The following is a 12890-nucleotide window of genomic DNA, read 5'->3' on the forward strand; positions in this document are numbered from 1 at the left end:
CAGCTGGCCTATTGCTTCTATCTGCATTGCCAAGCCCAGGGCGGAGAGCCTCTGAAAAGCAGCAGATGCCAGAGGCCATACACACAGCCCAGCCCATGCAGGACTTGGGGAAATGGTTTCGCATTTCAAGATTAAGAATTATAGCCTCTATTGACTGTTAGTAGTTAAGGGAAGCTTGGCATCGCTGTGCTGTTTGGTAATCAAAACATGAGTTTCACTATTTTATTGATTCCTCTATGGTCAGCTCTATCGGGATATAGCAAGGGCAGCTGTCTGGATCTAGACCAGGAACTCTCATGAACGCCATTTTCCTTTGGCAGGACAACCTGTTTCTTCTTGTTTCGATAGCTTTAAAGGTGCTTCTTGGGATTTGTATACATTTTCATATTTGTGTATCAGGTTCCTCGTTAATAGTCACCCTGTCCATTATGTCATTTGTTTTTTTTTTTGTTTTTTTTTTTTTTTTGCCTTATGTGGGGTTAGAAATATGAGAGAAAGAAGAGCACTTTCCGAAAGAAAAGAATGTCATGAAACATTTTTTTTTTACTTTATAAAACAACACTATATTTTATTAAAATCCCTACCCCCCCCCCCCATTTTATTTTCAAGACAGTGCTTCTCTGTGTAACAACTCTGGATGTTGCTCTGTAGACCGGGCTGGCCTCGAACTCACAGAGATCCACTTGCCTCTCATGTGCAGGTATTAAAGGTGTGCATTGTTATGCTTGGCCAATTATGTCTTGATCAGAAAGATATGTACCATTTACTTACCTAGAAATTTTGAACAGTCATTTTCAGTCAATCTCATCATTTTGAAGGTTTTTTTTTTTTTTAACAAAATGTTCCAATGTGACAGTTTGATAAATGTGTAGCACCTCCTCCCCTTGGTAGCTCCTCTCCTTCCTCCTTCTCTGGTCCCTTTCTCCCAGCCAGTCTACCTCCCGCTCCGAAGGCATTTGGTTTAATAAGAACCTAGCTGTGTGTGGTGGTCCTCTTCTTTAATCCCAGTACTGAGGCAGAGGCAGGTCCATCTCTAGGATTTCAAGGCCGGCATGGTCTACAGAGCAAGTTCAAAGCCTAGGAAAGTGACATAGTGAGACCTTATCTCAAACCAGTCTAGTTCTCTATGCCACAGAAAATCTGTGAAATTTCTCCCACTTAGGTAAATGAGCTGCTTAAGCAACCAAGGGGTGCCAGTGTGGAGATTGTAACCGCCGCGGGAACACGAACAATTTGTTTTTCTGATTTGCCTGGGGTTCAAATTTAGCATTCCTCCACCTTAATTAAATGCTTGACCCCTAATCGGTTTTACAGTTTACCTTGGGTCCCTCTCCTTGTGTTAAAGGAAGCTAGAATTTATTTTTAAAACTCTAAGAGGAAAAAAAAAAGCTAAAAAGGAAAAAGATAAAGAAATGACCAGTTAAATAATGTCAGCAAAACCTAAATTCATTGCAAACCCACTAACCAAAAATATGTGATAGGTCAGAAAGATAGAATACCAACGTGTACCTTTGGCCTGGTTGTGCAAGAGTTTGCAAAATCAATGAGTGGAAACTATTTCAGAGAGAAGATTGAAACTTCCAAGAAGGCATGATTAATTCTAAACATTTACAATACAAAATGACAGTCTAGTTGTAAATAACTTATCCATAACTCAGATTGTTAAAGAAGATCTTCTTTAACCTTCTTGCAGGATTTGATTTAGTAATGAAGGTGGCCCTTTCAATTTAAAAATAAACATGAAATAAAAATGTAAAAAAAAAAAAAATCAAAAGCCCTTTCCTAAATGGGATAGTCCTTCCTACCAGCTCGACCCCTCTGAGTGAAGGTTACTGGGTGTTCTAGTTTCATACATGAAATCTAAATGCAGCCTGCCTGGGTTCACATTCACCACCTGGGTTCACAGTCACCACCTGGGCTCACATTCACCACCCGAGTGTTTTCATCCTGGTCGTGGTGCCTCCATTTTCCTTATCTGCAAAATGGGGTCAAGAGAATCTAAGATATTTTAAAGCTATAAAACAGCAAGTGCCTAACTCCTTGAAACTGTAGATCTTGTTGTAGATACCAAGGTGAAGACTCTGGTCAGATGAAGCCACACCCAGAGTATCACTGGGAGATGGAAAATGGTGAACATTTGAGACATCACAGGGAAACCCCATCTTGGAAGTTTAGGTTATGATATTTTTTTACATCGATGTTCATCACAAACCTTTGAACTCTTCAAGTCTCTTTTTCTTCAAGCCCCTTGTCTGAAGAAACTCAAACTAGCCTTGCCAGGTACTTCTAAGGTTAATTACACATAGGTTTATCCAAGCCGTCGACTCTACATCTCTAGGAAAGGTCTCAACTCTCTTTAGGGTTGTTCTAGAAGAAACCTATACTTTCCCCTCATCTACATACCCCCACCCCCACCTCCCTCACCCCCACAGGCTCCTGCACAGCTCTGCTTAGGAATCCCTTACTAAATTCCTTGGCTCCTTAGAGGCGTTCTGAATTCCACACACCACCATCTGAAACTGTTCTTTAAAATCCGTTGTCAAGCGCTCCTGAGCTCTTCATCAGATTCCCAGTTAAAGACACAAAGGGGTAAGCTGGGGCTTCCGTGTTGGTGAGCTGGGCTGAAGACCAGCCTGGAAACTGACCCTTTAGGTCCCCTTAGACACCACAAAGAGAAAGAGGAGGATAGTGACGCACTTGAATAAGGTCCGCTAGAGTAAGGAGATAAACGAAGGCTTGACATGGACTGAGTAGGAGGGCAACACTCGCGCAGATGAGCACAGAGAGACACACACACAGGCACACACACACACACACACATACACGCCGAGAGAGGAGGGGGTGTGAACACACACACACTCACACACGGATGAGAGCAGGAGAGGCTGCACCAGCTGTCTGACAACCGCCAGGCTCCGATCCGGGGACACCATCTCTAAACCGGTACTGCAGTGCCCTCCCAGCCACCTCGGCAGGTTACAGTTAGAGCATCCCTCCGCCCAGCCCGGCTCCCCGCCCCCCACGAACTCGGGTCCCCAGTGTCCTCTAGAACGCCGGCGTGGCTGTAGCGCTTCGAACCCCCTCGCCCACCCTCACCCACCCTCTCGCCCCGGGCCCCGGAGGCCGCGTCTCTGGCCAGCCTCCGGCCCCGCATCAATCATTAACGCAGCGGCCCGAGCGGCCGCGGCCCTAGAAGGAGGGGGGATGGTAGGAGACGGAAGACAGGGGACACCTCCATCCCCCGCCGCGGCGCAGACACCCTAACCCCGGGGGCCCCCGCCCTGCGCAGCGCCGCCCTCCCCCGCCAGCGCCTCGCGCACATCCCGCCTCCCGCCCCGCGCGCACGATGCCCAGTCACCGCCGCGCCGCCGCCGCCACCGCCGCCGCCGCCACCGCCGCCGCCGCAGTCAGCCGCGCCACCGCCGCCACCGCAGCGCGGCGGGCCGCGCGCTGAGAGACGCGAGCGCGGCGAGGACGCCGCCGGCGAGCCGCGCGCGCAGCAGCCTCCCTCCCCGGTGCGCCGAGCCCCCCGGTGCAGCCGGCTTCCGAGCCGAGGCCGCGTAGCCAACCTGCGTCCGCGGTCCCGCGCGCGTGCACAAAGACTCCGACGGCGCCCGGCGCCCGCGGTGGCCTCGAGCGCGCTCTAGCCCAGCCCGGGGCACCATGCCGCGGCGCCTGCAGCAGCGGGGCGCGGGCGCCAAGGGACCTCCGGCCCCGACCTCCCGGCGCTCGCATCCCGCCTCCGCCCCCCGGAGCCCGCCGGCGGCCACCACCAAGCCGCTGCTGCGCTGGGACGAGGTGCCCGACGACTTCGTGGAGTGCTTCATCCTGTCCGGCTACCGGCGACTGCCTTGCACCGCGCAGGAGTGCCTGGCCTCGGTGCTGAAGCCCACCAATGAGACGCTCAACTTCTGGACGCACTTCATCCCGCTGCTGCTGTTCCTCAGTAAGTTCTGTCGCCTCTTCTTCCTGGGAGGCAGCGATGTGCCCTTCCACCACCCGTGGCTGCTGCCGCTGTGGTGCTATGCGTCGGGGGTGCTGCTGACCTTCGCCATGAGCTGCACGGCGCACGTGTTCAGCTGCCTGTCGCTGCGCCTGCGCGCCGTCTTCTTCTACCTGGACTATGCTTCCATCAGCTACTACGGCTTCGGCAGCACCGTGGCCTACTACTACTACCTGCTGCCCAGCCTGAGCCTGCTGGACGCCAGGGTCATGACGCCCTACGTGCAGCAGCGCCTGGGCTGGCACGTGGACTGCACCCGCCTCATCGCCGTGTACCGCGCTCTCGTGCTGCCCGTGGCCTTCGTGCTGGCCGTGGCCTGCACCGTGGCCTGCTGCAAGAGCCGCACCGACTGGTGCTCCTACCCGTTCGCCCTGCGCACCTTCGTCTTCGTCATGCCGCTCAGCATGGCCTGCCCCATAATGCTAGAGAGCTGGCTCTTCGACCTGCGAGGCGAGAACCCCACCCTCTTCGTGCACTTCTACCGCCGCTACTTCTGGCTGGTGGTGGCCGCCTTCTTCAACGTGAGCAAGATCCCGGAGCGCATCCAGCCAGGTCTCTTCGACATCATCGGCCACAGCCACCAGCTCTTCCACATCTTCACCTTTCTCAGCATCTATGACCAGGTGTACTACGTGGAAGAGGGCCTGCGCCAGTTCCTCCAGGCACCCCCCGCCGCGCCCACCTTCTCGGGCACAGTGGGCTACATGCTGCTGCTGGTGGTTTGCCTGGGGCTGGTCATCAGGAAGTTCCTGAATAACACGGACTTCTGCTGTAAAAAGTGAGCCTCCGCCCCACGGAGGAGGCTATGGTTTGCCCACCTGTTTGCGTGGACTCTCTGCTGATATTGATGGTTTGCTCTCAAGTTTATTGTTTCCTTCTTTGCTAGGAGAGGGTGCTGCGGGCCACAGGGAACGGTTCCCTGATAGTTGGGGAATCCCAAGTCCACTGGCCTTTGAAAAAGGGAGAGATGGGGATGAAACAGAAGGAAGAGGGCCTCCGGGAAGAAAATTAGGGGCTGTCTATGATATACAGGCATTTTTTCAAAGACAGGATTGTCTGATTATAGATAGGGCCCCAAGCAGCTGGCTTTTCTAACAATCTTCTGGGTCCCTTAGTGAACGCAGGTATGCAGTGAAGAGGATAAACACAAATCCCTGGCTGCTTCTACCGAGGTCTAGAAATGCTTGGATTTGTCAAAAGAATGGAGCTTTCTTTGTTGGAAAATGGGCACAAAGACACAAACCCAGGGCTTAACCCGCCACACAATGCATGGAATGTGAACACAAGTTAATTATTTCAAAGTGTGAATCAGATGTTATTTAAATGATAATATATACAATAATTTTTTTTCATAATTTATTGAAGCCTGTGAGATGCACTCACTGAATTCCCTTTGTCACATAGTTCTGATTTTGCAGCCGCTTGCACTTGCACACGTGAACTGGACGTGAGAGTTCTCGACGACATTTTTAAACAGTGTTCTGTGAAGGCCTGTGAGTGTCACGATAAAACTGTGAATGACTACTTAGGGACTCTGATTAGACTATTGGTTAGGCTCCAGTGGTTTGCATAGGTCTCCCATTCCTACTCACTTGGATGTATTCCACAAAACCCACCTTGGGTTTTTCTTTTTTTTTAAATCTGATTCTTTCCTCTCTACTTAAAATTTAAGTTGCCACTAAAACAAATGTGCCTTTTGAAGCAATACCCAAATGACTGGTCCTCAAACACAGCTTCTTGTACTGGGAGAACAGCATATTCTTTTCCTACTTTGCTGCCAATCATGGTTGAACAGAAGGGAAGAAAGATAGGGGTGGGTTTAGGTTTGTAGTGGGGCCAGAAATAGTTTAAAGGTGTACAGAGTATTTGGCTTCTGGCAAGAGTCAGCCCTTTAATGTGGATGAGGTTCTTACTCAACCACAGTAGATGGGAGATTAGGGTAGCAACGCATGTATCCCTGCTTTTAAATTTAAAAGGCAATCGGGATCAGGTGAAGAAGTTCTATCAGGAAAGTCGGGATCTTGTTTATTACTGGAGTTTTTGAGTTAAGTAAGAACTACAATCGTCCAGTTAAAACATCCGGGTCTCATTTGAATCCAAGCCGTAGAAGTGATTGGTAGTCACCCTATATTCTTGAAGGGTTAGGAGCATGCCCCCAGACTTTCTCATGACCTTATTGGCCAGTGTTGTTAGACATCTCTTATAATGTTAACCTGTCATTAAAATGGCAACTCTTTAACAGTCGTGCATTTAACACACTTCTTGGTAAGTCCTTCCGGCTAAGAGGGAACTACAGGGATGACTGGGGAGTCTTGGTTTAGTGGGTGTAATTTAAGACAAGCACAGAGGGCATATGAACACTTACCTCAGTACTGGTGGGATGGTGCTCCTGAAAAGATTGGCGTTTTGTTTATGCTCTTAATTGCTACTGTATTTGTAAATAGAGAATCTTGGCACAATTCCCTGGAGGAACCAATGCCCTGAGTGTGTTCACTAGCACACAGAAGTTAAGTGTGTGTGTGTGTGTGTGTGTGTGTGTGTGTGTGAAAGAAAGAAGTTAGTACTTCTTAATGGGATTTCAAAATATACTTTGCATGACCCCTGATGAATGTCAACGTCTCATCATTTGTAAATGCAAGATTTCTGTTTGGTTACAGAGGTTGATAGTATGTGCTCACCACTGATACTATTCCTCAGAGAAACTTAACTGAGCACATATGTTCAAGGATAACTGTAGAAATCAGGATGTATCTACATACATGTACTTGCATGTCACTGTTAATTCTTGTAGGGTCTCAATGAATGTTCATTCATAAACTAAAGAAACAGGTTAAGGAATATTTTGTAGGTGTTGTTGTTGTTTTTGAATTGAGACATCTCCTTTGGAAGGAACTCTGAAGAAAGAGGTATCTGAAAAAAAAAAATCTATGAATATGAGAACAGGAGCTACAACCAGAATTTGTCATTTTAGGTTGTTAGAGATCTGGGTACTCTCTAGCTGTGTGTCTTTGTCTTTAAGCAGAGGCCACTTGAGGATAAAACCATCCCGTATCATTTTCAGGTGATTATGATGCATGAGCCAGTGAGATGACCTGCTTTCCCAGGCACGATGTCCCCATGTGGTATGCTCCAGGAAAACGGAGGATTCCCCTCCTGTCTCCTCCTGACATTTCTTTTCCCCCCTCTCTGTGCCACTAGCATTAGCAATAGGACGTTCTAATTGAACAGAGCATCAGCTTCCCTTCCCGTTCACAGATAGAGCACACACACCATGCAGCAGCAGGGATGGTTTAACTGTGTGTTACCGGCTGAGCAATGTTATTTCTGTTAAGTCAGATAATGCCGTTTTAGAGCAAATATTTACTCAGTCTATTTGCACAGAGCTAACCGGGGCTTATTACACATTTCAGGAGTAATGTTGCCATCAGAATAAAACTCCAAAATACCTTTTCCACGTTCTCCATTTTACCACATCCAGTTATATTTAATGGCATTTTAAAAATCAGAATATATGACACATTAAAAATAAGAATTCACCCTACTATCTTCATGCAATCTGTTTGGCAGTAAAATTTTAAATCATATTATAGAATCCAACTTTCTTTTAATTTGTAGTCACAGCCTAGGTGGGCATCTCCAGGAGCAGCCCCTTGGAGGGGTACCTAGAAAATGGCGAATGTCTGTGCCTGTTACTGCATGGGCTGCCTCTCAGGCTGGCTAGCTAAGGCTTTGGTTTAGTTGGCTACAGGGAGACCCTTCCTCCCCAGCTTGCCACTCAGGTGAAGAAGATGACCTTCCCAGAGAGAGGAACTACAAACTCCTTCATGTCATGACTGGCTTGTAAAAATAAACATGATCCTTATTTATTTATACACGTTCCATAAATAGCCCAAGGCGAAAGTATGGGGCTACATAGCTGTCCAGAGTGGCCTTAGGCTGCTTCCATTCATAAACCCCACTGTAAGTGCTCACAGTCAGAAAACCACTTAGTCTAATCTGTTGGGCAACTCTAAGCCAGGAGTTTTAATCTTCAACTCTCTCAGCTAGTAAATCCGCAGGAAGCTATAGTCACTTGAAGTTACTTTTTAAGGGTTTTACCATTGGCCGACGGTGACAGAATTCAGTCTTCAAACTGATATTAGAAGGCAGGGATAGCTGTGTGCTCAATTGTGTCAGTAAGTCTGCAGGACTATGTTCCACGGTCAAGCATACAGAAACTAATTGGAGATCTTATGTGTAGTCATGGATGATATATCCTTTAATTGAATATATCTGTTCAATTCTGAAATAGAATAAAAGAGATGGGTATGTTTAACATTAGATTGTAAAAATCTTAAAATGTTCCCAGTCACTGAAATGATTTCCGTTGTCTTGTTCTTCATTAAGTTTGTCATTGCTGACTGACTCTGTCCGGCTCCTTTGACTGATGTCCATCTCACTGATTCCTGAACATCTACTATAAGTAAGACACCAATCAAGGATCCATCCATATAATTACCTCTTGTCTTATAGCAAAGCAGAGTTAAAGTTTGGGTCTTTTCTCCTGTTGGTATAAGATCGGTATCTGCAGCTCTTCACTTTTTCCCCTCTATTCCTTAGCTTAATTTTTTTTAAACTTAATTTGCAATTCAGGTGTAAAAAGAGTGTGTGTGTGAACAGAGGTAAACGTTTTATCACCATGGTAACGACAGTAGTAATGAACTGCTGGAAGGTTTATAATGGGGTTGGGTTCGGACAGCCAGCATGGGGCAGCTGCTCAACTGTGGACAGTGTTACCTGGTTTTAAGTTCTGTCCCTAGAAAAGCATGTGGCCTCCGAGGGTGTTCGCACTCAAACAGGTGGCAAGGGGTTCCATTTGGCGTCCTCACAACACCCTGCAGCCTTTGACGCTGCACTTCGTGCCGTGGGATATTTTGAGTAGCACATTTATCCCGTGGCTTAATTTGTTTCCATAAAATTAGGGCATAGGTTAAAAAAGGCATTAGGGGCTAATTGTGAATCACATTATCAGTCACTTTCTTGAAGGATTGCCAGTATTTGTTGGCACGTATCAGATGAAAGCTAACAAGCCTAGACACCTGAGAAAGGAAGGAGAGGAAGGCAGAAACAGGCATTGTAGGCTATTCCTTTATGAGAGGCCGCAGGCCTCCCTACTTAAGTGTTGAGGTCTTCGATATTATCAATAATTTTTTAATTACAAAAATGATCATCAGTTCTTAGTAACCAAAAAATCTAGCATAAATTCCTGGTGTCATTCCCCAGTGAACAGATATATTGCATTTCTGGTTTTGTGAATTTCTTAGCAATTTGTAGGCTTCCCCCCACCCTTTCCCTTTTTGCTTTGTTTTGTGGTAGCTTCTTACACAGTCTGTCAGCAAGCTGCAGAACTGGCTAGTTTAGTGATAGGTCAGGACCCCAGATGCTCACTTGGCTAGTAATAGTGGCAGGGTGTGACACACGCCTGCGTGCAACAGTGCGCAGTTACTGTTTAATGCGGGACAACAGCCCCTTCTTTAGGCTTTTAGACATAGCCACCCCCACTTCGTGTTATGCTTCTGAATGTAACACAGAAGCTTTGATGCTTCTTCTTCTGAACATGACATTACTCAAGGAGATATCCTGAGTGTGCAAATGCATTCTCCAATGTGTAAATGTGGCAGGCCACCTTCCCCATGCCTTACAGTTCCACCCAAAATATGCAATAAGCACGCACATGGCAGTCAGATGGTTATTTAGCCATGCGGTAAAGACCATGCCTCTCGAGGTTTGCCACCACGCCTCAGTAGGTAGGCCACCATGTCAATGAACCCTGTTTCTGATGAAGTAGGCACACTTTCTTCACTTCTTCTTTTGGTTTCTTCTCTATTTAGAACGTGTAGTCTTTTTTAACTCGATGGATGCAAAAATAATGCATGGGAAACATTCTTAAAGACATATTTTAATTTTATATTTCAAAGGTTTGTAATAGCAATTTGTTTGTTAAAAATAGGCCTTAGCACATGGATGAGAACCAGGGCTTTTTCAAAAGCTTCATCTTTGTCTGGCCACTTATCCACTCGGAGCTCTTACCCAAATGATAAAGGCCTCTTGGGCCTTTCAAACTGTAAATATTGTGTAGTTTTAAAAAGGCTAACTTCTTTTTTTTTTTTAAGGCATCAGATAAATTCTAGGTGTGTAATAAAGGTAAACTTAAAAAGTCTTTTATAATATCTGGTTAGAAACCTTCACTAAATTCCCTCTCTAGGGAAGGCTCAGTAGTAAAGGTCTGTCTCTGCTAAGTTGGTTTACTTTTCTGGAGCCATGAGGAAAATTATTCAAAGACACTGAGAACCCAGGCAATAAGGATGTGAGGCACGTTCCCCATGGATGGAGTGTCAGTATAGCAAACCGTGGGGACAGCAAGATGCTCAGCCCGGGCACTTGCTTCTTCCACAAGGAAGCTATAAGCCCAGACAGAAAAGCTCTTCTCTGGGAGCTGTGGGATGGATTCCATAGTGGGTTTTCCTTCTGCTTAGGCATGTGGGAGCTGTGAGTTTGAGTCTTCATTTCTGCTTTCCCTAACCCATTCCAACCACCTTTGAAACCTTTACTTCCCCCAGATCCAACCTTGAAGACCACGGATTCCTAAGAGGACTCCCAGTGTGCTCTGGCATTCAGCCATCTGCCTTATGAGGCTATTGCTTGAGGGGTTGTCTGTCTGTCTTCCCGTGCTTGGGACAGAGGCAGAGCAGGGATTAAACACATCATATGAACAGGGCTCCTGTGTAGTTTCCAAAGCTCATTCAGTGGTGATAGTAGAGAAAGATGGGAGTAAAGAATAACACAGGCATAAAGAATTTTTCCCACTGCTTGCTAAATTAATTCTTCTTAGGCCATCTTGACTTCAGTCTTCACTCTAAGAGCTGACTTAGCTAGGGAGGCATTAATTCTCAGGATGTGAAAGCTTCCAGCCTGGACTGTAAGATGTCTTCAAAGTCCGTGGTGTATTCGGACAGAAGAGCCTTATTTCATCCTAATTCCAGATTTCCAGAAAAATGAAGCAAAATCATCTATAGAAGCAGACATCATTCGGGTCAATTCTGTGCATGTGACTGAACGAATTGCCTTTCACTTCTGTTGTACAGTTTGCTATGATTTTACTTCTCTGAGACATTCATTTTCTCCTGTCTTGAATATATATATATATATATATATATATATAAAGAATCTGAAAATGATAAACTATGCATTTCTTTTTTGCTGAAAAGAAAAAACCCACAAATGTGTGAAATAATAAATGATTTGTAAACACAGTGTTTAGGACTGGATTCATATGCCTCTGTGAAAGATCAGACTATGTTCTTCAGCTAAGTATTCCCAAACTAACAGTGCAGGGTATGGAAAACTTTCTGTACCCAGGAGGCTGAGGCCAGCCTGAGTCTCATACCGAGTTCCGGGCCAGCTTAAGTTATCTAGTCTGGGAAAAAGTAAAGCATGTGTAATAATAAAAAGTATAAGGAAATATGACAGTCAGACAGAAGAATGTTATTTCCCTGAAAAATAGTCCTGCATATGTTATTTTTTACATTAGTTAAATGAGAAAGGAAAATTCCTAAGGTACTCTGAATTATGATAAAAAGTTAACTCATTGATTTAAAGGGTGTGTGTGTGCATGGTGCTTGGGTACTGGGCAGTGAACACATTCTTTGAACTCTAATAATGGTGGGAATTTGTAATACTTTCATCCCAAATGCTACTAGGAAGGAAAACCAACTTAAGTCTGAAGCATTTTAGGACTAAGTCACGCTGACTCTTTCTTAGACGCTTTTGGTTCCTAGGAACAGAAATTTTTCCTTTCAGTGAAGCAAGGTTTATAGAAGGAACAGTGGGCAGTTCACAGAATATAGGGCGTTGATGGCCAGACAGAACACCTACTCGGCCCCAGAGTTGTTCTCCAGGTACCGCTCCCAGCCAAGCCAACTCCAGCTTCTCTCTAGCTTGGCTGTCCCCAATTCAAATTCCGGGAAAGGGTATTCGATTGGCCTACCTCAGGTCACATGGTCCTTTTAAAAGACAAATTATGGCTGTCTGCCATTTGAGGTTTTTTTTTTTTTTTTTTTTTTTTCTTTAAAACCACCAGAAGGTTAGAGACAGTTTCCCACAGGAAGGCTGAAAGACAGACAAAACTAAGTGCTAGCCACTTCATCCACCCTCAGTGCCATATGGTAGAGAGGCAAACTACACATCCACGTCATTGACGAGGACAAAGTCAAGGCTGCCTTTAAGGGGAACCAAGAGCTGTGTCCTTGAAGCAGTCAAACAAGTGTCCGACTACTGTGGGGTCCCTATTGAAGGACAGAAGGAAGGAAAGAGTGCTAACATACAGAAACAATAGCAGCCATAGCCCAGTCCCAGCCCTCCCCAGCTAGCACACACCCTTCTTTCTTTACAAGCATTCTTCACAGGATGCAATGACCACCTCGATAATCCAGCTTTTACGTTCTCCCGCTTTCCAAAGACAACACTACCCCAAATCCTGACATGGTACTTCAGCCCCAGAAACCCCCTCAGGTTAGGATTCACTAAGACCTTTGGATGCCTCCCAACTTGATCTAGGGCCACTCCGGAGAGGGCTACTCCATCTGGCTGCCCAGTGTCTCCTGAACCTGCCCAAGACACCTTCCTGCTGCTTTCAGACTCAATTTGCCGCTTGCCCCTCCCCCAGTCTGCGTGGGGGAGCTGCTGCTAGGCTTCCCTGGACTTTCTAAAGATCCTGCAGTGGGATAAACTGGTAGGAGATTGGACTGGAAGGAAGGCAGCAGAAGGTATTCTTCCTGCCCAGGCTTCCATTTCTTTTCCTCCTTGAGTGTTCAGCCTTGTTACTGAGGTCAGCCACTGTCTAGCCGTG

The 12890-nt window shown here is 46.3% G+C and overlaps 1 protein-coding gene across 1 annotated transcript; it reads left to right on the top strand.

Annotated features, from left to right (window-relative positions):
- Positions 1–3523: 3523 nt before the first annotated feature.
- Positions 3524–11252, top strand: PAQR9 (progestin and adipoQ receptor family member 9). Its single transcript, XM_080934509.1, has one exon. It carries the CDS (start codon positions 3664–3666, stop codon positions 4783–4785), a length of 1122 nt encoding a protein of 373 aa, XP_080790635.1. The 5' UTR covers positions 3524–3663; the 3' UTR covers positions 4786–11252.
- The last annotated feature ends 1638 nt before the right edge of the window (positions 11253–12890 follow it).

Source organism: Micromys minutus, assembly GCF_963924665.1.
Source record: "Micromys minutus genome assembly, chromosome: 21".
Taxonomy (NCBI): domain Eukaryota; kingdom Metazoa; phylum Chordata; class Mammalia; order Rodentia; family Muridae; genus Micromys; species Micromys minutus.